This window comes from Aricia agestis, chromosome 10, assembly GCF_905147365.1.
Source record: "Aricia agestis chromosome 10, ilAriAges1.1, whole genome shotgun sequence".
Classification (NCBI taxonomy): domain Eukaryota; kingdom Metazoa; phylum Arthropoda; class Insecta; order Lepidoptera; family Lycaenidae; genus Aricia; species Aricia agestis.
The window spans coordinates 4,141,695-4,165,215 of NC_056415.1; the positions used below are offsets into that span (position 1 = coordinate 4,141,695).

The following is a 23,521-nucleotide window of genomic DNA, read 5'->3' on the forward strand; positions in this document are numbered from 1 at the left end:
AAACTCTTTATTAAATTAAATAAAAGGTTAATCATAATAGGCATTGTCCAAAAAAAAATCACATGTACTTTTTATATTTTTTTTCGTTAAAATAGGGTATTTTAATAATATAAATTAAATAATTTTGAAATACATTGGCTAGTTTTTTTCTTAATAAATTTTTAAAGTTTCGCTCTGACGTCATCATCGGCGGCCAATTGACTTCTGCAGTATGTTTTAAATTTCCTTTCAATCTTATTGGCTGGTTCGTCAAATGCAAGTCATTATGTGAAAGCTGATACGAGAAGCTTACCAAAGGTTCAAAACGTAATGTTGGTCGAATTTATTGCTAACTACCTGTTGCCCGCGACTTCGTCCGCGTTAGCATAGTAGATCACATCCCAAGTATTATTTATTGTACAAAAATATTTAAAATATACAGAATTGACTTTCCTACGATTTTATTATATATAGATGTTCCGCGCGGCTTCGCTTGCGTAATTTAGGAATTTCACGCAACCGTACATATTGCAGCAAAAAATAGCCTATGTCCCTTCACGTGGTCTATTCTTCATGTTTGCCAAATAACATAAAAATTGCTCCAGTAGTTCATAAGATAATAAGTAATTTCATATAATTTCCCCCGTTTTTTTCCACATTTTCATCTATTTCTTCGCTATTATTAGTCTTAGCGTGATAAAATATAGCCTATAGCCTTCCTCGACAAACGGGCTATCTAACACTGAAAGAATTTTTTAAATCGAACCAGTTCCTGAGATTAGCGCGTTCAAATAAGCCCTTTCATATAATTTCCCACGTTTTTTCCACATTTTCCTCTTTTTCTTAGTTCCTATTAGTCTTATCGTGATAAAATATAGCCTATAACCTACCTCGATGAAAGGGCTATCTAACATTGAAAGAATTTTTTAAATCGGATAAGTAGTTTCTGAGATTAGCGCGTTCAAATAAGCCCTTTCATATAATTTCCCCCGTTTGTTCCACATTTTCCTCTATTTCTTCGCTCCTATTAGTCCTAGCGTGATAAAATATAGCCTATAGCCCACCTCGATGAATGGTCTATCTAACATTGAAAGAATTTTTCAAATCGGATAAGTAGTTCCTGAGATTAGCGCGTTCAAATAAGCCCTTTTAAATAATTTCCCCCTGTTTTTTCCCACATTTTTCTCTATTTATTAGCTCCTATTATACTTAGCGTGATAAAATATAGCCTATAGCCTTCCTCGATAAATGGGCTATCCAACAGTAAAAGATTTTTTCAAATCGGACCAGTAGTTCCTGAGATTAGCGCGTTCAAACAAACAAACAAACAAACTAACTCTTCCCAATTATAATATTAGTATAGATTTGACGCTATTGAAGGTCAAACTAAGGTTAAACATATTTGTTCAAAAATATAAGTAACTAATGGATATTTTTTTCGCTTATATACATAAAAACGATCACTGACCTTATTCCTCGAAATGTTTTTGTAATGAGCAAAATTAAAAAAAAATGGACAATCCCCATTAAATGTCTCTGAGTACGGCGGCGTAAGTAAAGTTTTGTGCATAGGTTTTTCCATCTAGATTAGAATTTCGTCTGTTACTTATGTGCTCTCTTTAAACTGCTCTTCTTGCTAATAATTGCTATGCATATTTTTATAGGACGATACAATTATACATAGTAAGTTGTTAAAAAATCGATTGAATATAAAATAATAAACTTATCAGGCCAGTTTCAGAGAGGACGTGTGAATCATATTTTGCTGGTACAAAGTGAAAAAGGAAATACATAACTGTACTACCTAGACGTCATGTTCGACAGATTTGATGTACCACTTTTGAATCATATTGATAAAAATAAAATGAATAAAAAATGTTTTATTTCTGAGTAAATTTGAATCAATTTTTTTCAGAATGGTCTACCTGATGCCTACCACCGGTTCGGGAACTACCCCGGCGAGAAGAACCGGCGTAAGAAACTCGCACGGGTCCTACTTTTTACCAAAAAAGATGCGTTATGAGTTGATAGGCCGTAGGCCGGTCACAAAACACGTAGAAATTTGGCCATTGAACTTGTCTTGCCTTACTCGTCTCTTTCATTCACATGAGCCGTGAGCGAGCTAGAGGTAGCTCCCATATGCAGCTTAGCACGAGATTTAACTTTTGTGCGCGAGTGAAAGATACCTTTCTTTCGAGTGAAATACCAAATAGGTTAAATAAAAAAAAAGATGGACTGGACGTGTGTAATCAAAGACCTCTCGAAGTATCCAAGAAGTTTTGCTTTCTGCTACGGCCCAAACGCTAGATATTTTTGTCTTAATTTCACCAGTGACTGTTAAAGTTAACGCTCGAATTAGTATCACGTTACCTCTTTCGTTTTTCTTATGATTGAAAGAGAAGACTTGACATTTTAGCTGTTAGCACTAACAGACGTTGGTGAAATTGGGGCTTAAACTTTACGTAAGTGGTTTATGCAAATCACTCGGGTTTGAGGTCAAGAGACTTAACAATACTTCCTGCAATAAGCGGAGATCCTCATTTAAATGTAGTTAATCTATAGTTCTTACATCTGTACCTACTTTTATAGGTATCTAGCTTGATCTTTCTTAGGATTTTTCTTAGTGCGATAATTCATTAGTGCAACCACTTGTAAACATTTTTAATGCACATAATTTTTTCAATGGATAAGATTGTATCTATCATGTACGTAATAATGTTTTTTAACGGGCAAATTGCCCACCACTCATTTCCACCACTGCAACCCCTGTGTCGCCATGATCTATCGGGGTAACCAACCATGAAAATCCTTTAAAATCATCTCAGGGGAGGCCGACAAGCTAAAATTACTAACAATGTATCAATATTATTTAATGTTGTGAGCCTACAATATCTAGGTTTAACGTTTATAGAGAGAAATCTACCAAATAACTTTTACTAGCTCACATTCTCGTAAGACCCCATACAGGAGATTGCTCCTTTATGAATCTCCTTGAGAGTGAAGAAATCTTTACTCTCAAGCGTACTCACTATTTGATTGTATGGCTATATTAAATACATTCTTATTTTTAGGTATACCCGCATACGGCCTCGACGGAGACAACATAAGGACCGGTCTCAACAAGAACTTGGGCTTCTCAAAGGAGGACAGAGAAGAGAATATAAGAAGAGTGGCAGAGGTGGCCAAACTCTTCGCCGACAGCGGAGTAGTCTGCTTGTGCAGTTTTGTATCGCCGTTCGCTGAGGTTAGTTGCTCTATAAATTACTTTCTTGCGCATTTTTGATACTCTTAAATACCTTTAGGCTTTAACCCGCGAAACCGTATATTTTTTCGTTATAAAATTGTCCAATGTACTTTTCAGGAGCACCAAGTTTCTCTATTTTTGTCTGCTTTATTTTATTCGTCATAACTGGTTCAGCGTTTTAAGTGTAAATACAGATAGATGATAATGATACACTTTGACTCATTTATAATATAAGTATGAATATTGAAAACATCTCATTGTGTGAGTACACAAGAGTCTAGACGAGTAGAGAACTTGAATGTTAGTTCACGTGTAAAATGAAGTAAAACTCACACGTTTTCATGTTAGAGCGCTTACAGAGGAACGGCACTTGTCGACGGCACGCGTCGACTGCCGTCGACAAGTGCCATTCGTCGGTAAGAAGCCGACTATGTAGAGTTAGGGAAGGAAGACTTCATACTAAGCTTCTCTAACTCTACTTTTAGTTAATATTTTATTTAAAATTATTTTAATAACTACAATTTCTCGTTTTTTTAGGATCGTGATGTGGCCCGCCGTATCCACACAGACTCAGACCTGCCGTTCTTCGAGGTTTTCGTGGACACTCCCCTCGAGGTGTGCGAGCAGAGGGACACTAAGGGGCTCTACAAGAAGGCCAGAGAGGGACAGATAAAGGTTCGTTGTTGCGGCTTCATTTGTAGGTGTAAGGGTCAATTCAGACCGCAACGCGACGCGTAAATTAAATAATAAATTTGTATTGTATTGACAGACTTGCAAATTCGCACTTCAAATTTTTCGAAATGCATCTACGCGTCGCGTTACGGTCTGAATTGACCCTAATAATACTGAAGCTTAAAGAAAACTAAGGGGCTGTTACACCACTTTCTGATAAGTGCCGGATATGCAATCCAACACTTAACTTGACAGATAGAGTATGGAGAATCTGTCAAATAAGTTGTGGATAGCCTATCCGGCACTTTATCAGGAAGTGGTGAAACAGGCCCTAGTGTGGTTTTCCTTCTACATAAGTTCCAGAATGTAGAGTATAATATTAAGGAGAGGTACTATTGTTACAAGATGAGTAAGCTATACAGTGGTCAGTGTTTTGTCCTTATCTCTCAAGTGACTTCTCTAATTTATCAGACAAGGACAGAACATTCTATAGTGTATCAATCACGTCATTATCTATTTTTATTAGTGTGTTACCCTATACTTTCAATGACTTTTTGTATTCAAATACGTATAACCTATAGGTTTCCAGATAGGGAATGTAAATGATCCTAAATTTATTCTACATATTGAAGCTACAACTTTTAGGTATATCATATTACTCAGAAAAACAGTTTTTATGTGACTGAACGTTACGTCATAGAGTGAGTTGCACCAGAGGCGTGGTTATAGTTACTGTTATGGTCAAAGTTATGGTTATAGTTAAGGCAAACTTTAACTTTAACCTTGACCACAGAATTTGACAGATGACAGCTGGTCCGACAAGGCTTTAAATGAACGTGGGCGGGGGCGCTGCCGGTAAAGGAGAACTGTCAGAAATGGCGTTTTTGTATGATGACAGCGTTAGTTCCTTTTTTCGCCACGTTCATTTAAAGCCTTGTCGAGCTCTAGGTTATTGTCAAATATGACGTCCATTGATTTTAACCAAAGATTTGACATTTTGCATTGTAGTTAAAGCTATAGTTAAAGTTACAGTTATAGTTGAAGTAAGTTGGTGCAACCCACCCATAGTGTTTACAACTTAGAATTTTGACATAAGGAATATGAAATGTAATTTTAAACGCATACCAAATAGTTTTTTCACTTCTTTACCAACACGTGTTTGAAACAAACAGTCTTATGACCCAATAATGACTTGTTATCTGATACTATAGTGCGATATAGTATCTTAAGGTGACGCCGCGGCATTAAAGAAAAAACCGTGTTGGATATGTTTTAGATTGCTCGTTTTCTATGAGAGGCCGCCGGGCCGGCCTCTCATAGAAAACAAGAAATGGAAAGGGCGTAAGCGACAAAATGGTTTCTGTCGCGTAATCTATACTAATATTATAAATGCGAAAGTATCTCTGTCTGTCTGTCTGTCTGTCTGTCTGTCTGTCTGTCTGTCTCGCTTTCACGCCAAAACTACTGAACCGATTGCAATGAAATTTTGTACACAGTTATTCTAGAGTCTGAGAAAGGACATAGGCTACATTTTGATGTGGGAAAATATCTTATTTCCATGAAAATATCGATGAAAATTACTTCGCATTGCGCGTGGCCAGCGCTCATCCCGGGGGTCCTGGGTTCGAGTCCCGCAGGCGGAACAAAAAGTTTTCAATGTTCCTGGGTCTTGGATGTGTATTAAAATAATATTTCAAAAATCTTAAATATATTTTATGTATAATATGGGCGATTCCATTATCGCGGGTGCAACATTTTGACGCACTTAAAGCGTCCTACTGACAAAATAAAACATATTTATTAATCAATTATCTTCTGAAGGTATACATTTTAACTAGTTCAATCATAAATTGTAAATGAAAACTAAAATTAAATCTAAGAAAAGCCACAAAACATGTTTGAAGTGCTATCGCGGGTGCAACTAAATTGGTCCTCTATTAAGAACTCGGACGGGTTCATTTGAGAATACTGCTAATTGTGGAACTTTTAGTAATTTATTAACCCATATTTCAAAGTGTATAAGACAAAGAAATTATTTAACTAGATACAATTAATTTGAGTAATTAGTACTAGGAATTATTAACAATTTTCACGATCGCGGGTGCAACATCAGAATATCGCGGGCGCAACGAGTCTAAAGAAATTGAATTTATTCATAAGTCTGCCACTAATTTCTACATTTTTGATATGCAATACATAATATTATTAGTAAATTGTAATAATACTATTTAAAATTTTCTTATTTTTTAATTATCAGTCATTTATCGAAAAATACAATTAAATAATGTAACTTAAGCAAACCTTTTTCGATGTATTATTATAAAACCGAACTACAGCACAGGTGTGCTGTATTTCGGTTAATTCAAAATTAATATTTATAATTTAAAAGAATATGGGCGAATTATAAGTAAAAATATTTTTTTCAAAGAACAATATTAAATATTAATTATTTTTCCTATCATTTGTAGCATTTCTTCTAAAATATTTAAAAATAAAAGAATATAAATCATGATTTTGAAACATCTGTTAAGTATTACATGAAATATTTAGAAAAATATAAAACACGATGTGACTCCATTCAAATTTTTATAAATCTTGTAATTACATGTAAAGTAATAATAACAAATATAATCTAACGTTATTGTTTACCTAAATGATATAAAATAAGACGAAAATCACTAGAATAGTCAAAAAATAATTTGTTGCATTTCCAATTGTACTGCTTCGATCGCGGGCGCAACCACTTTAAAGGTTCTGTTTTTGTATTAAAAATAATAAAATAGTTTGTTACAATGATTAATTCTAATTTCCCTCACATTTCTCCTTACTTTCACAAAGTTTTAAATTATTAACAACATATTTTAGCGAGAAAACTAAACTTTTGTGCCTTTTTTATCGCGGGTGCAACCATGGCAATTTTCCTTTAATAATGTTTGAAAACTATTTCAAAATTGTTGTTTTTTTTTGCAACGAAATAGAAACTTATATTATACAGTCAATATTATGTATTAAAATTTAACTTCGAGATAGTGATTTAGAGTAAAAATGATCATGTGTGGCATAAGCAGTTTTTCTCGCGCCGTTAGTTGATATCACTTCAAAATGCTCTAAATCATTCAAATTACAATTTTTACTCATAAAAGTTCTTTTGCTAGTAAATATACATCTTTTTATTTATAATTCAATAAAAAAACTTAACAAATGCTATACTTTAAAAATTCGTGTTGAGGGTCGTCTCTAGCGGAAATGCCCATATTATAAAAAATCCAGAAATATATCGACGCGATGCAATGAACATTTTAGTTCTAATACGATTCAACAGATGGCGCTTTTTTTTTTACTTCGTTGTAACATAGAACTAATCATACTTATTAGTTATTATGTTTTTGTTTATAGTTTTTAATACGTTAGAATATTATGTTTAATAATATTATCACTTGCTATAATAATAATCAATCTATCTGATCTTATAGAACTCCTACTGCATTTCTAAGGAGTTCGAGTGTGTTGTGTTGGCCTATATTCCATCCAGAAAATATTTTTACATTTTAATCTATACTAATATTATAAATGCGAAAGTATCTCTGTCTGTCTGTCTGTCTGTCTGTCTGTCTGTCTGTCTGTCTGTCTGTCTCGCTTTCACGCCAAAACTACTGAACCGATTGCAATGAAATTTTGTACACAGTTATTCTAGAGTCTGAGAAAGGACATAGGCTACATTTTGATGTGGGAAAATATCTTATTTCCATGAAAATATCGATGAAAATTACTTCGCATTGCGCGTGGCCAGCGCTCATCCCGGGGGTCCTGGGTTCGAGTCCCGCAGGCGGAACAAAAAGTTTTCAATGTTCCTGGGTCTTGGATGTGTATTAAAATAATATTTCAAAAATCTTAAATATATTTTATGTATAATATTATAAAAAATCCAGAAATATATCGACGCGATGCAATGAACATTTTAGTTCTAATACGATTCAACAGATGGCGCTTTTTTTTTTACTTCGTTGTAACATAGAACTAATCATACTTATTAGTTATTATGTTTTTGTTTATAGTTTTTAATACGTTAGAATATTATGTTTAATAATATTATCACTTGCTATAATAATAATCAATCTATCTGATCTTATAGAACTCCTACTGCATTTCTAAGGAGTTCGAGTGTGTTGTGTTGGCCTATATTCCATCCAGAAAATATTTTTACATTTTAATTCTAATATATGAAAACAGATGGCGCTTTATTTTTTACTTCATTATTATAACAGAACTAATCATACCTACTTTATTATATATTATTGTTTTTATTCATAACTAGCTGTTGCCCGCGACTTCGTCCGCGTGGACTTTAGTTTATAGTGCGCGGTGTCAACAAAATTTGTGTCAAATTTAAAAACTTTTTAAAACCCTGGTAAGTGGTACCCCTCTTAGGGCCGCGCAGCGCGCTACACCGGAATGGCAGCGCTGAAAGTGCTCGCCTCGCCGCTGCCATTCCGGTGTAGCGCGGCCCTTAATTAATCAAAATACCCAAAAACAGCTGTGCAGTGTGCACATAATCTGTACTAATATTATGAATGCGAAAGTATCTCTGTCTGTCTGTCTGTCTGTCAGTCTCGCTTTCACGCCAAACGCCAAAACTACCGAACCGATTGTAATGAAATTTTGTATACTGATAGTCTAAAGCCTGAGAAAGGACACAGGCTACTTTTTTACTGGAAAAAAGGGTTGTAAGGGTCGTAAATTTGTTCAAAAAATTCATAATGGCGTTCATATGGCGCCGTGCGTCTTCTACATGGCGCTGACGCTTGCTCAAAAGTCTTTCTATAAGAGGTGGTATCATCTTACATTTAAGTCTCGATTTTTTTCGATTGTTATATCTATTCTACGGTATTAAATAACTCAGTACTTTATCTGTGCAGGCAGTGACGTAACCTTAAGACCAAATTTCACCAACGACTGTTAAAGTTAATGCTCGAATTAGTATCACGTTAGCTGTTTCGTTTTTCATATGAATGAAAGAGAAGACAGGATATTTTAACAAGCTGTTAACACTAACAGACGTTGGTGAAATTGGGGCTAAACCTATCAATGATAAATAGTTTATGGGTAAAGTTGTGTAATTGGGGGGCTAAATAAGCTTTAAAATTTGGCATAATATATAAAGTTTAACATACAAAAATGAAGTACTTATTGTTTGCACACTGCACAGCTGTATTGATTTAAGGGGTACCAGGGTTTTTTTATAAAAGCTTTTGACACCAATTTTGTTGACATCGCGCGCTATAAACTGAAGTCCACGCGGACGAAGTCGCGGGCAACAGCTAGTTTAATAACCATAAATATATTTCATATAAGCTATGAGCAAATTAAAGTGTATGCTTGAACCAATCTATGTACAAATTTTGGAAGCTTAAATCACTCTCCTCTGTTGGCAAAATTAGAATCCCTTTTTTTAGAGAGGTATTTTTGATTGATATTATATATATATTTTTGACTGTGTTATAAAAGTTGACCAATCGTGTTATGCTATGGGTAATTCAAAGGCAAAGACACGATAAATACTGACAATGAACTTTAATTTCTTAGCTTTAGTCATTGCTGCGAAAAATCGATATCGCTACAGCCAAATTATCAAGGCGTCGCCTTAATATTATTATCCGATGAACGCTTAGTATGCATAGAATTAGTAAATATTATTCATATTTTCCTTTAATATGATTTGTCGATTTTTATACAGGAAACTATCTAAGTATAGAAACATTGTCGTAGATTTTATAGCCATGACGTCAGTGATAAAAACTAGTTAGTTTTTACTTAGTAGTTACGTTCTATGTGTAGCTTTCTTAAGCAAATTATACTTTTTTTTGGGCAAAATTACATAATACATTTGCACCGTGCAAATAACCAAGAAAAACTCGTCTTACTGTAAATTTATTCATTAAGTATGTACGTTTTGTATTTTATTATGTAGTCACTAATTAAGACATTGTGCAGTGTGCACTTTCCTGAAACAAGATTTCATAATTTTCTCTCAAGTTTGAAAAAAATAAAATATAATACGTATTTTGATGATTTGTCGATACAATATTGCATCTAGTTCACCTTGGAATATTAATAATGTCTTATAACTAGAAATAATCTCAAACTACAATAATTGGTCTATAAATCATAATATTTACGATTTTTCATAAGAACTCTATTTTATGCTCAATTTGTTAGGTACAAGGTTAGCCCTTACAATCTCCCGGAAGACCAAAAACCCTTCTAAATCTGTATTTTGATTTAGTCATAAGCTTAATAGGTAGCTATAACTTACAGTTAATGTGTAATAAATTTGTTTTCATTTAGAAAACGACTTTTGTATAAGTAATAATATAATCTTTCGTTGACAGAATATCATGATTTGAGTTTATTGCTTATTATTTCGATCCTTGATGATTTTGCTAAGGATTGGCTAACTACGTCTACAATCTACAGATATTACAGAATCAAATAGTACTAGTCACTAGAGAGCAAATGCAATTTTGGGCGAAGGCGTCAACTTACACCGATCGCACATATTTTGTCAGCACCGTACGCGCATACGCACCACGTAGGTACACGAAATGCGGCGCGTACGGTGCGGACGAATGTGCGAGGTTTCACATCATTTCATACAACGAATTCTAAAATGCGGTGCGATCACCTTAAATCGTTATTGTTCCTAGCGATGGGCAACTGTACGAAATTCTACTTTTTTCTCGACCGGACTATGTTTACTTCTTTCACTAATTTCCGTTTCCTCTCCAGGGCTTCACCGGCATCACTCAGGAGTACGAGCGGCCGGAGGCTCCGGAACTGATCGTCCAGACTGTGGGACAGTCTATAGAAGAGTCCACAATGCAAGTTATCAAGCTGCTAGAGTCACAGGTATGTGACTAAAGTCCAAAGTTAAAATATAAATAGCTACCTACAAAAACATGTTAAATACAAAAAGTACTGCTTATAATATTATATTTTAACCACAGAGCAAATGTGTGAAAAACAGTAATTGCAAGAATCCTCGAGACAATAAGACAGCCTTTTTAACGGGGAGTTGAAACTTCATAGTTCATATACAATGGCAAAAATTTTGTTTTATTCTGTGCCTGCGTCTCTTGTACCATCAGTAGCGGTAGCACGGCGACCAGCGGAAATGCGAAAGTATGGACAAACTGTGGAAATATACCTAAGGTGCCGTTCCGATCTTTTTTCGTTCCGAAAAATTCAATTAAAATGCCACTTTATGACACACTATAGTATATGTCATAATGTAGGATATTATTTGAATTTTTAGAACTATAGTCTGTCATAAAGTGGCTTTTTAATTGAATTATTCGGAACTAAAAAAGATCGGAACGGCACCTTAAGTCTATCTCCACAGTTTGTGACTATAGTCTGTCATAAAGTGGCATTTTAATTGAATTTTTCGGAACGAAAAAAGATCGGAACGGCACCGTAGGTTTATTTCCACAGTTTGTCCATACTTTCGCATTTACGCTGGTCGCCGTGCTAGCACTACAGAAATTACTTTAATCGAAAGATTGTAATTGAAGGGTTAAAATGTCGAAAAGTTGCTTTGGTAATTCTAATAACGCTCAATAAGGAAATAATGTTTTACTAATTACTCGAGTGCAAAAATGTGGTTATTATCAGTGACGAATTGACAACAGTATCTAATTCGCAGATCTTATCATAATTCTATCAACATCCTATAAAATAATTTAAGGCTGATTAGTGATTAGTGATTATATATCGAGTTAGACTCTCTAACTCGATTTTTTATATGTATATATTTTAGTTTATATAAAAAATCGAGTCGGACTCACCCACGAAGGGTCCCGTACAGTTGTAGACCAAGAGTTGGTAAAAAATTGTGTTTTTTTGTATGGGATAATAAAAACCACTTGAAATTACTACAGTATATATTTAGTCTATGCTTGAAATACTCGAAAAGTATTTAATACTTTTGAGTATTTCAAGTGCTTACCTGTTGCCATTATTGATTACGAGCAAAATAGGCCAAAATAAAATCGACCAAGTGCGAGTTGGACTCGCGCACGTAGGGTTCCGTACCATTATAGAGCAAAAATAGGCGAAAATTGTGTTTTTGGATGGGGGTCCCATACAAACATTAATTATTATTAATTAATTTTTTTATTTAAATTTTATTATTCCCAAATTTTTTAAGTATAAATAATTAAATACATATAATTAAAAATGTGAGTACTTCAAGTGCTTACCTGTAGCCATTATTTTTATTACGAGCTAAAAAGGCCAAAAATTTTGCCACCCCTCAATTTTACGGCTCTGGGCAAATGCCCGGCTCGCCCCTTCTTAGACCCTGGGCCTCTCATAGAAAACAAGAAATGGAAAGGGCGTAAGAGACAAAATGGTTTTTGTCGCGTATTTTAAAAACCATAATTAATATCCTACTTCCTACTAATATTATAAAGGCGAAAGTTTGTTTGGATGTTTGTTACTCTTTCACGCAAAAACTACTGAACGGATTTTAATGAAACTTTACAATAATATAGCTTATACATCAGGATAACACATAGGCTACAATTTTAACCGACTTTCAAAATGGGGGAGGTGTTATGTTCGTTTTCTTATATTCAACGATTACTCCGCCGTTTGTTAACCGATTTTCAAAATTTTTCTTTTGGTATATAGGGTATCATCCCAATTTGGTATTATATTCACAAAAGTGGTAATCTGATGAAGGATCCATAAGTAATCGAGGGAACTCTTCAAAACTTATAGGGAAACATGTGGTGACTTCGGTTTCGTGAGAAGTATTCTAAGCAAATGTACCAACAAGTAAGATTTTGCACCGAGATATACCTGGTATACCGTGGTTCGGAAGGTGCTGAGAGAACTCCTGATTCTTTATAGATACAAGTTTGGGAGTTTCGGCGTTGTTTTAAGAACAGAAAGCATATGCTACTATGCAAATTACATTCATCATCATCATCATCATCACTACCATATTTTACCATTTCATAGTCTTTTAGATCGAGACTCGAGTTTGTCAAGCGATAATTTAAAAAAAATCTATACCTACCTAATATTATAAACCTGAAGAGTATGTTTGCTTGAACGCGTCAATCTCAGGAACTACAGGTCCGATTTAAAAACTTATCTCAGTGTTAGATAGACCATTTATCGAGTAAGACTATATTATATTATATTTTTAGGCTATATTATATTATCACGCTAAGACTAATACGACCGAAGAAACTTAGGAAAATGTGGGAAAAACAGGGTTACAACAAATATTTTTTATGGGAAAATGTAGGTTTCTGTAAAATTCGTAATATACGCGGGCGAAGCCGCGCGAGACATCTTGTATTTCATATAAGCTATGGGCAAATTATAGTGTATACTTGAACTAATCTATGTACAAAGGAAGCTTAAATCACTCTCCTCTGTGGACAAAATTAGAATCCCTGTTTTTATAGAGGTCTTTTTGATTTAATTATTCTGTGTTATAAAAGTTGACCAATAGCGTCATGCTATGGCTATATGGGTATTTTTTTTTTTAATTTATTTACTTAAACAAAACAAATTTATATTACAAAATAACATGGATTACAAATATTATGGCTTAATGTTATTACAATAAGACATCGGTAGCTACCAAAGTATAAAACTGCAGCGCAGCTAACAATGCCTCTTACAGTTGTAACAAAAACAGTACTTAACTTAAAATAAGTAACTTAAAATAATTAATATAATGTATTATAGTTTATATAGATAACAAGGCTATGGCTAATTACGGCTTACAAAATATAACAAATATGACATGTGACTGCCGTATATGTTATATATGAGTTTAGGGGTTGGGGAATTGTGGACTAAGATGGGGTTGAATATTTTAGATTCATTAGATGGAAACGAGTTTTTCTGTTTCTTCGTAATTAAATTGTTTTAGCCATTTTTTTAAACACTTTTTTAGTTTGTATCTTGTTAAGGAAAATATATTTAGTATTTTATTTACTTTATTATAGAGTATAGGGCTGATGTATTTAAAATGTCTTCTGGCTGCATCTGTATTACAAGGCAGTACCTCACAGACTTTATAGAAACGGCGTTTATTTAGGTAAGAGTATGGGTCGTATATGAGAAGTTTGTGTTTCTTTTGTATAGTACGAAGAATATACAACTGTCTCGCTGATAATACTTGGCACATCGTAAAAAGATCTACAGTTGGGAAGAATAGCGGCTTTTTAGCGAGAACCTTCAGAACTGCCCTTTGTCCACGCTCAACTCTAAGCATTGTAGTCTTGTGTACGGCACCCCAAACTAATATACAGTATCCTATATGAGACTGCCCTAACGCTTGATATCATGATCAGGGTTTGGAAATCAATGACAGTTCTTAGTTTCCTAAAAACATATGTTAATTTCCTTAGACGTGCGGCGACAGAGTTGATGTGGGGCTTCCAACGCAAGTTATTATCAATGATTACTCCCAGATATTTGATGGACTCTACACGTTCGAGTGCAGCACAGTTACAGTTTGAGGCTGGAATCGAACTGTAACAATTATGGGCGTAGAGAGTATTTCAAAGATAAAGACATGATGAATACTGACAATGAACTCACTTTCTTTGCTTACTCATTGTTGAGATAAATCTATATCGCTGTAGCCGAATTATCAAGGCGTCACCTTAATCCTTTTACATTACAGGGCATAATCCCCCGGTACGAGAGCGCAACTGGAGTGGAGGAGCTATTTATATACGGCAACCGTCTGTCCAGCGCCATGGATGAGGCGGAGACCCTGCCCCACGTGGACCTCACCACGCTAGACCTGCAGTGGGTGCAGGTGAGTCACAGGACATCATAGTCATGAATCGCGTTCGTGGTCCAGTGGTTTAGAGCGTGGTTCTTGACTCGGGAGGTTGTGGGTTCGAATCCCGCGTTGGAAACATATTATTTCCAAGTTTAGTTAGGACAATGCAGGCTGGTCACCTGATTGTCTGACAAGTAAGATGATCCATGCGTCGGATGGGCATGTAAAAAGTCGGTCCTTCCCACTGAGTTACGAGAGTAAAGGGATAGAAAGTGCTCTTGTGTACTGCGCACACACTTGGGCACTATACAATACTCCTGTGTAACTGGCCTGGTTTCAATTCTGGAGTTATTATAGTCATGAATTATGATTGACTTAGTCGGGGTGTTCCAAAAGGTCGCACTTATTTAAACATTTTAAATGATTTTTGTTGCTGACTTTTTATTGTTTACAGGTCCTATCAGAAGGATGGGCTTATCCACTGAAGGGTTTTATGAGGGAAACTGAATATTTACAAGTAAGTATTTTTAAATGACATGTAATTGAAAGATAACATGTCATGACAATCCAAAAAATAAATGATAGGTTTTATCGACTTTGCAAAGGTTAGTCACGGAATATTATTTTAGTGATAAATATTATTTACTTGGTACATACTTTTCAAAAAAGAAGATTAAAGATATCAACCACATGTTGTCCACTGTATTATCATATTCGAATGTTGTAAGGATACGACCTTTTCGTTAACAAGCAATAGCCACAACGAGAAAGAAAGTGTTGCTTATAGCACGAGAGAATTTAACAATATTTAAATATTTTATGAGTGATGTACGCGTATATCACTGACCTCCATTATACAAGTACGCTGGACCTATGATACCCTTTGAAAGGACAGCTATTTTTCGTGCCTATTTGAAGCGGAATTAGCGCCCCCAATGCGGGGGAAGAGAACTAAATCTGACGTAAAATGACGTTTGAAAGTCGACATATTGGCGCTGATAGCAGTAGTAGTGGGAGTACTTGGAACTAATGCTAGTTTCTACAACCAACAGCGATTAAGCGGCCATTTGCAAGTTACATCAGATTTAGTTCTCTTCCCCCCAATTGGTAGCGCTGATTCCGCTTCAAATAGGCATAAAAACAGTTGGGTATCTTATGTCCAGCGTACTTGTTTAATGGAGGTCAGTGGCGTATTTATGTTCAGACTTAACTTTTTCACAAACCAATGTCAGTTTTCTGACAGTTTATTCAAATGCTAATATAGTGGTATTGAAAGAGGTAGTAAATAATTTTCATATTATAAAATACTATTTCAGGCTCTACACTCCAATTGCCTAACACTGCCAGACGGGTCTCTAGTGAACCAGTCAGTGCCGGTAGTTCTACCGGTGAGCACGGAGTTGAAGGAGAGAGCGGCTGGCGCGTCGGCGCTAGCGCTGCGGTACGCGGGCCGAGCGGTCGCCGTACTCCGAGCGCCGGAGTTCTACCCGCATAGGAAGCAGGAGAGGTGCGCCAGACAGTTCGGGATATATCATACTGGACATCCGTATATCAAGGTGTGTACTACGTACAACAAAAGTCTGAAAATACTGTCCGTCTAGTCTACTACAGCTGCTGTCCTACTAGAGTAGAGTTTAGAATCTAGACTAAGAGGTCCTAAGTGGCAATATCTAGACTCTAGATGTTGGCACTTAAGACCTCTTACGCGCGCACGTATGGACGCACGCATTTATCTACTCACGCACGGAAACACACACCCCATAACACGCAGACACGTACTCACGCACGCTCGCATACACATACTCTAACACTCACGCACGCACTCCTACATGCACGTACACACATAATACCTTTTGATGATGTATTTTTATTCTGTCGACTCCACGAAAACGTGTTGTAATCTTTTATTATTTATTTATAGCTAATATAATTTATATGTGTAACATATTATATACCTTTATGTCCAGATGATAGAAGAGTCCGGTGACTGGCTAGTGGGCGGTAACCTGGAGGTGTTCGAGCGTATACGCTGGGACGATGGCCTCGACAGCTACCGCCTCACGCCCAACGAGCTACGACAGAAGTTCAAGGAGATGCAGGCGGATGCTGTGTTCGCTTTCCAGGTATATAGAATACACTTTTTACTTTGTTTGCCAGGTTTAGAGCCGCTTGCACGTTCCAGGGTAAAATAATTTGTCTTTGAGTTAACTTCTAACTGTGGGTTAATTATTTATATTTTCTTGTATTGCCAAGAGTTAAGACTTAACCATGAGTTAAATAATGAAATATTTAACCCGGCGAAGTTGGAGGCTTAAATGGCTAAATCTGTGTTAAAACGCCATTTTATGGCCTATGTTTGTAGCGAATTATCATTAAGATCTAATTTTTAATAATGTACAGACTTTTTGTTTTCGGATGAAGATGAAAAAATTGTTGATTACATTAGTTCAGATTTTTTTAATAGAAGAGTAATTGGTGAACGAATTGATCATTTTATTTTTTTTCAAATTTTATCTGTAGGCTTTCTACAGTGCGATGATGCCCATGAGCAACAGCATTGAGTCTGTCCGTAATTTTAATCCATGCTTCTTGCTTTTGCTGAAGATTAGCACAACTTTAATTTGTAAACCTTGGTGCTATGATAATATTTGTGTTCCTATCTAAATTTGTATTTAATAAGAGACAGTAAAAGTTTATTTATTTAGTTATTATTCATTTATGTTAAATATGAAATTCTGAAGCTTTATTTTTTGAAATGTTAAAATTTTCCTACAGGCTTATCGTACCATTAAAACATCAGTGATATAATATTTCTTCTTTGGTGTATACTTAATATCTTAATCGGACAGATTTAATGACTTTTCATTAAGTACTTGAAATTATAATTTTTTTAACCCACCAACCAAGAAATCTGATTTTTATACCATGGTAACTAGAGACATGTGGGAAGCCTATAAAAACCTAATCTAATACACTCGAGCATGTCGCGAAATCCACTCTTGGCCTCCCCTACTATACGTTATCACATTGAATGCATAAGTCATGTTTGTTTTGATCTGCCGTCTAGGTTAAGTTACTAAATACTTAGTTTTGGTTTTTTACTTAGCATTAAGGACGGGCGCGCACTGGCAGCCAGGCCGCAGCGGCTAGGCCGCGGCAGCCATCGAGGTAGATACCTTAGTGTGGAACCGCCATAGACTACGCGCACTTGACCGCCGTGCAGCCAGCGGCCACATCATACTTTCGATGGCCGCCGCGACCTGGCCGCTAGTGTGCTATTTGGCTAAGAATCGCCAAGTATTAATACACTGTGAATAGCTTCAGTTTTTTATTAAGAATTCCGTATATTTTTATAGTTAAGAAACCCCATTCACAATGGTCACGCCCTCCTTATGCAAGACACACACAGACAGCTCATCGAGAGAGGATATAAGAAGCCGGTACTACTTCTGCATCCACTAGGTAAGATTAAAGATAACAATATTTAAGTACTATAATCGAATAGATATTTACACCTTTAAGGGCCGCACCACACCGGAATGGCAGCGGCGAGGCGAGCACTTTCAGCGTCATATTATGATTTTAACTACAATAATGAAGATAAAGTTTAAAATCATATGACGCTGAAAGTGCTCGCCTCGCCGCTGCCATTCCGGTGTAGCGGGGCCACCCTAACAGGGAGTATAAAATGTACTATCAGAGAAGTTGATTACTTTGCACGTGGCGGATCTAAAAGCAGGTACACATTGGGCGCTCGGCGTTGCGTTGAGCGCGCGTTGGTCGCGTACATACACTGGGCTTAGCACGGCGTTACGGCGTATAGTAGGGCGAAGATACTTTTGAAAACTTGAAGAGATTGCTTGTGTGCGTCACAAAAGACGACGACAAAGGCAAAGAAAATATTGGGTGCATCCAATACTAAGAGATAGACGCATGGAATGTTTGTAACATTGTATCCGAAATTTAGGCTGGTTTTATCGTTGAGCGTTTCGCAGCGCCGTAGGAGCGCGCGCGTTCGAAGCTGTAACAAACGAACGGACGAACGGCGCTGCTCAAGCGCTGACTATTTATACAGGCCTAAGAGCTGGTACACATCCTGCTTCAAAACGCGTTAAACGCGCGCTTGCATGTGTACGCTTCAATAGAATCCGAGGTCCTCGAAACGCTCGTTAGCAAAGCGCGCGCTTTCAAACGCCCAATGTGTACCGGGCCTGAATTGACATAAGCCGACTACATGACGTAGGTCCGTCAACTGCCTAGGAATCAATTTCCTCGAGTATTGATTATGATGGTAAATGATACATTGAAAAACTTTTTTAAACAGCATGCGTTTTGTTAAGTACGTTGTATATTTCTATGGAAAACACATTATTAGAGAGTTGTGTGGAAGTAAACTCAAGACAAGTAATTTTGAGTGGGGTCCAGAAACTGTGGGCAACGAGGTCTAGAAAAAAACACACTTGTCCTATGTACTTAGCTTAAATTATATTTATTATGATTTAGAAATTCATACGTATATTGATACTTGGTATAAAATACATTATAATATTTCATGGTCCGAGATTCGACCTTTCGCGGTCCGCCTGTTGCCTACCGCTGCTCTAATGTTTATGTCTCTCCGATATCAGAAACTTCAACTGCGCGATTCAGGATTTTGCGCTGTTTAGTACGCTGGCTATCTTATCTTATATCGATCTAGCTAGGAATCATTTTCAGAAAATGTCTTTTTATTCGTGTTTTATCGATAATCGATAAACTGAAAAATATGACTCTTCCTGACATCTATTGACGAATAATAATACTATTTTGTTAGCAACTAATTGTTTTAACGACCAGCAGATGGTGTTATTAAGTAACACGAAGTCAATGAGTGTTTGCTATACCGAGCAAAGCTCGGTCATCCAGGTACTAATAATATTATATAAGATAGACAGCGTAAAGAAATAGATAAAAATGTTATAGTTAATGATGTTCCCAGGCGGCTGGACGAAAGACGACGACGTGCCTCTAGAAGTTCGCATCAACCAGCACAAGGCGGTGCTGAGCGAGGGGGTACTGGACCCCCACACCACCGTGCTCGCCATCTTCCCCTCGCCCATGATGTACGCTGGACCCACTGAGGTATTATGACTAGAGAACGGAATATATTAATTTAAACCTTTGTAACACCACATTCTTGCAATTAAAATATTCTATTCTATTCTAAACAAAAATACATTGAAATGAATGACAGGTTATTTTTACGTTCTGAAAATTTCGAATCGTAATTTCGGTAAATTCCCAAATCGTGCGTGCATCTGTTTTGTGTCTGCATTCTGCTGTCACATTTTACTGCATGCAGCATACACAAAACATAATATCACATTTCATGGATGTACCCAGGTTCTGGGCCAGGGGGGGCAAATTACACAGGTTCTGGGCCAGGGGGGGGGGGGGGCAAATTACGCAGATTCTGGGCCAGGGGGGGGGGGCAAATAAGATTTTTTTTATAAGCTAGGTGTTTATTAAGAATAAAAAAATAATTTTTAGTTGTTAAAATATTGTATTGCAAACAAATGGCAAAAATTCGTTTTATTATTTTTATAGATGAAAGTACTACATAATATACTTAGTATGGACGTCAACATGATCCAGGGGCTCCCCCTCGGTACGCCCATGTCACATTTACCCACTTGTAAGTTCATCAAGATCATTGGCAGTTCCAATGGCATGTCAAGTGTCGCATATAACTTGTATCTATAGCCCACTCTTGCATAGACTGTAATCATGAATATTCGCAGGTCCGCTATTACTTCAATCTCTAATGATCCCATCTCCATCTGGTTTTTTGACAGGAGTTTTCTTCTTTCAGGATCTTTTCACTAGCACTACTGATTGGTTAAGTTTTTGACGCTAGCCAATCAATAGCGATAGTGAACAGATAAACTCCTGTCAAGAATAACTCCGAAACTAGCGGCCTACAACGAAACGATTTTGAGACACAAACGATCAAATCAGAATGCTGCGTCCTGCTCTAACAACGTCACTTCACATTTGTTACAGTTGGACGCGGCATTTCGTTTCGTTCGTTTGAGTCTCAAAACGGTTTCGTGGTGCCGCACCTAGGCATAATTCACCTTTGCATTGACATTGTTCATAATGATTATTCGCAGGTCCAATGGCACGCCAAGTGCCGCATGAACGCTGGAGCCAACCACTACATCGTGGGCAGAGACCCCGCTGGCTTACCACATCCCGGCGCGCCCGGAGACTTGTACGACCCCCGACATGGCGCCATGGTGCTCAAGATGGCGCCTGGGTTAAATGACCTTGAGGTAAGAAGGTCATCTTGTTGAAAATTAGACAAGATGGCGGCATTACCTAATTGTGATCGAGATTGCAAACTTCACACGATATCTTAAGAAAATGGCGCTCGCGCCTCGTACTCGTACCATAAAAAGTCTTGCAGGAGTTTTGTCACGATATCAACGTTTCTCGCCTCTAATTCCTAACGAGTTCTCATTACTGAAATAAAATAGAAAACAAAAGTATTTATTTGCACAGTGTTAAGAACGATAATAATATTTATTAAAGGCAATATTAGCTGTATAAATATGAGTTTGTTTTAGAATATCACAGCGACTATTATGTTAAATAGTAAGGTAATGAGATTGTCTTTATATTTTAGATTATTCCATTCCGAGTAGCGGCTTACGACGCGTCCGTCAGTAAAATGGCGTTCTTCGATCCCACACGCAAAGAAGACTTTGATTTCATATCAGGAACTAGGATGAGAGGTAACATATACATAATATTATAAAACAAAGTCGCTTTTTTTCCTCATTTCCCTTTGTTCCCTTTAATCTTTAAAACTACGCAACGGATTTTGATAATTCTTTCAGTTTTAGATAGCCAATTTTATCGAGGAAGGCTATAGGCTATATTTTATCACGCTAAGACTAATAGGAGCGAAGAAATAGAGGAAAATGTGGAAAAAACGGGGAAAATTATTTGAAAGCGCTAATTTGAACGCGCTAATCTCAGGAACTACTGGTCCGATATGAAAAATTATTTCAGCGTTAGATAGCCCATTTATTGAGGAAGGCTATAGGCTATATTTTATCACGCTAAGACTAATAGGAGAATGTGGAAAAAACGGAGGAAATTATTTGAAAGGGCGAACTACTGGAGCAATTTTTATGTTATTCGGCACAGATAATAAGTAGACCACGTGAAGGATCATAGGATCGATTTTAATCATTTTTTCAGTGGCTATATATTTTATACCCGTGCGACGCCGGGGCAGGTCGCTAGTTTATATTATAATATTTTAATCGTACTGAATACTGATAAACTTACAATGTATAAAGCTACACAGTATAAATACAATAACACTCCAAGAATCCAAATTGCAATCCAAAATGTTCCATGACAATTCTCTGTATAAGTTAGCGAGCATGCAGCTATTCCAAAAAGAAAGCGAAAAAAACAAAAAGTCGCAAAGTATTTTGTGAGGCTAAAGCAAGCCTTAATAAAAAATACTAATCATCCTTTTTGTTTTTAGGTTTAGCCAAAGCTGGTAAGGAGCCGCCGAAAGGTTTCATGGCGCCGTCCGCATGGAAGGTACTTGCCGAGTATTATCAATCGCTAAAATCCAAAATGGACACTAATTGAGAGAGATTATGACGTAATAAACATACAGGGTGAAGTTGAAACGCTTCCAAAAATTATTTAAGTAGAAGTAAAATAGCGTTTACGTATTGCTGACGTATAATTGTGTTCATATAATTGTAAAATAGGCGTTTATTGTATTATAAAATATGAATTATGTATGAGAAACGTGAAATGTTTGTGCATGTAATTTTTGTAAATGTTTAAATTGACACCCTGTATAGTATTACAAAATTACAGTAAGTTAAATTATATTTAAAAGTTTATAAATCGAATTGTATTACATTCCGTGAGTTAATATGGTATTTATTTTGTGTACCACATTCCTAAATAGTTTGCTGTATATCTTCCTTAGTCTATGCTGATAAGCACAAAATGTTTATTTAGACGTAAAATGGTCGCTACTAAGTTATTTACCGGTCTATCAATTTTGTAGGTTATATAGAGTATAGACTATGAAATTGACTTTTCATTCTTTGGGTCGATTTCTAAGCAAAGTCAACATTATCATAAAAATCGATTCCAAAACTTGTACCACTGACAAGTAAAAAACTTGTAGCATTACCAAAAGGCAACTATAAGAGAATATTATATTGTTATAGTCTAAAATTATTTATTGGAATTCAGTTATTTTAAAATCTTTAGTACTTTATTGTACCAGTATGGTTGTTATTTATTAATTTTTTATATGTATTAAGAAATATTGCAATGAACTATGATTATTATTTTTACACTGTACAGAATGAAACATATTTTATGTTACACTTTTATATTAAATACAGTTTATAAAACGTTATTTTTAACTGTTTATATTATTTAAAATTTTAAGGATAATTATGGTGCTTGTAATTTTAAATATACAATATTAACATTATTTATCTTTTTTTAAAATCCATATAGCGTATAAGTAACAAGTAAGAAATATAATAAATAATATTGACCATACTTTTAACGAAGAATTTAAATTAATTTATATTTAAATTAATTAAAATTCTACGTTACTCATGCACGTTAATATGTTACTAAGAAGTTATTTGCATTTAATATTGTGGAATTTTTATTATAATTTTTATGCATTATGCAAGAATATTTTCGAGATTCTTCTTGGCTCATGGATGTAAGCTTAGAAAGTGAAAGTGAATTTTGTAAAATATAGATAG

At 35.8% G+C, this 23,521-nt stretch overlaps 1 protein-coding gene across 2 annotated transcripts in view; it reads left to right on the forward strand.

Moving 5' to 3' along the window:
* The window catches only part of LOC121730910 (bifunctional 3'-phosphoadenosine 5'-phosphosulfate synthase), a 33,261-nt gene extending 10,749 nt beyond the window's left edge, over window positions 1-22,512 (forward strand). For both annotated transcript variants that reach the window (XM_042120121.1, XM_042120120.1), the window contains exons 3-14: window positions 3,051-3,223; window positions 3,761-3,898; window positions 10,682-10,801; window positions 14,607-14,744; window positions 15,166-15,228; window positions 16,028-16,267; window positions 16,679-16,834; window positions 18,068-18,173; window positions 19,690-19,832; window positions 20,864-21,025; window positions 21,379-21,487; window positions 22,255-22,512. In XM_042120121.1, coding sequence (XP_041976055.1) covers window positions 3,051-3,223; window positions 3,761-3,898; window positions 10,682-10,801; window positions 14,607-14,744; window positions 15,166-15,228; window positions 16,028-16,267; window positions 16,679-16,834; window positions 18,068-18,173; window positions 19,690-19,832; window positions 20,864-21,025; window positions 21,379-21,487; window positions 22,255-22,364 — 1,658 coding nt within the window. In that variant the 3' untranslated portion in view covers window positions 22,365-22,512. The remainder of the gene's footprint in view (window positions 1-3,050; window positions 3,224-3,760; window positions 3,899-10,681; window positions 10,802-14,606; window positions 14,745-15,165; window positions 15,229-16,027; window positions 16,268-16,678; window positions 16,835-18,067; window positions 18,174-19,689; window positions 19,833-20,863; window positions 21,026-21,378; window positions 21,488-22,254) is intronic.
* The last annotated feature ends 1,009 nt before the right edge of the window (window positions 22,513-23,521 follow it).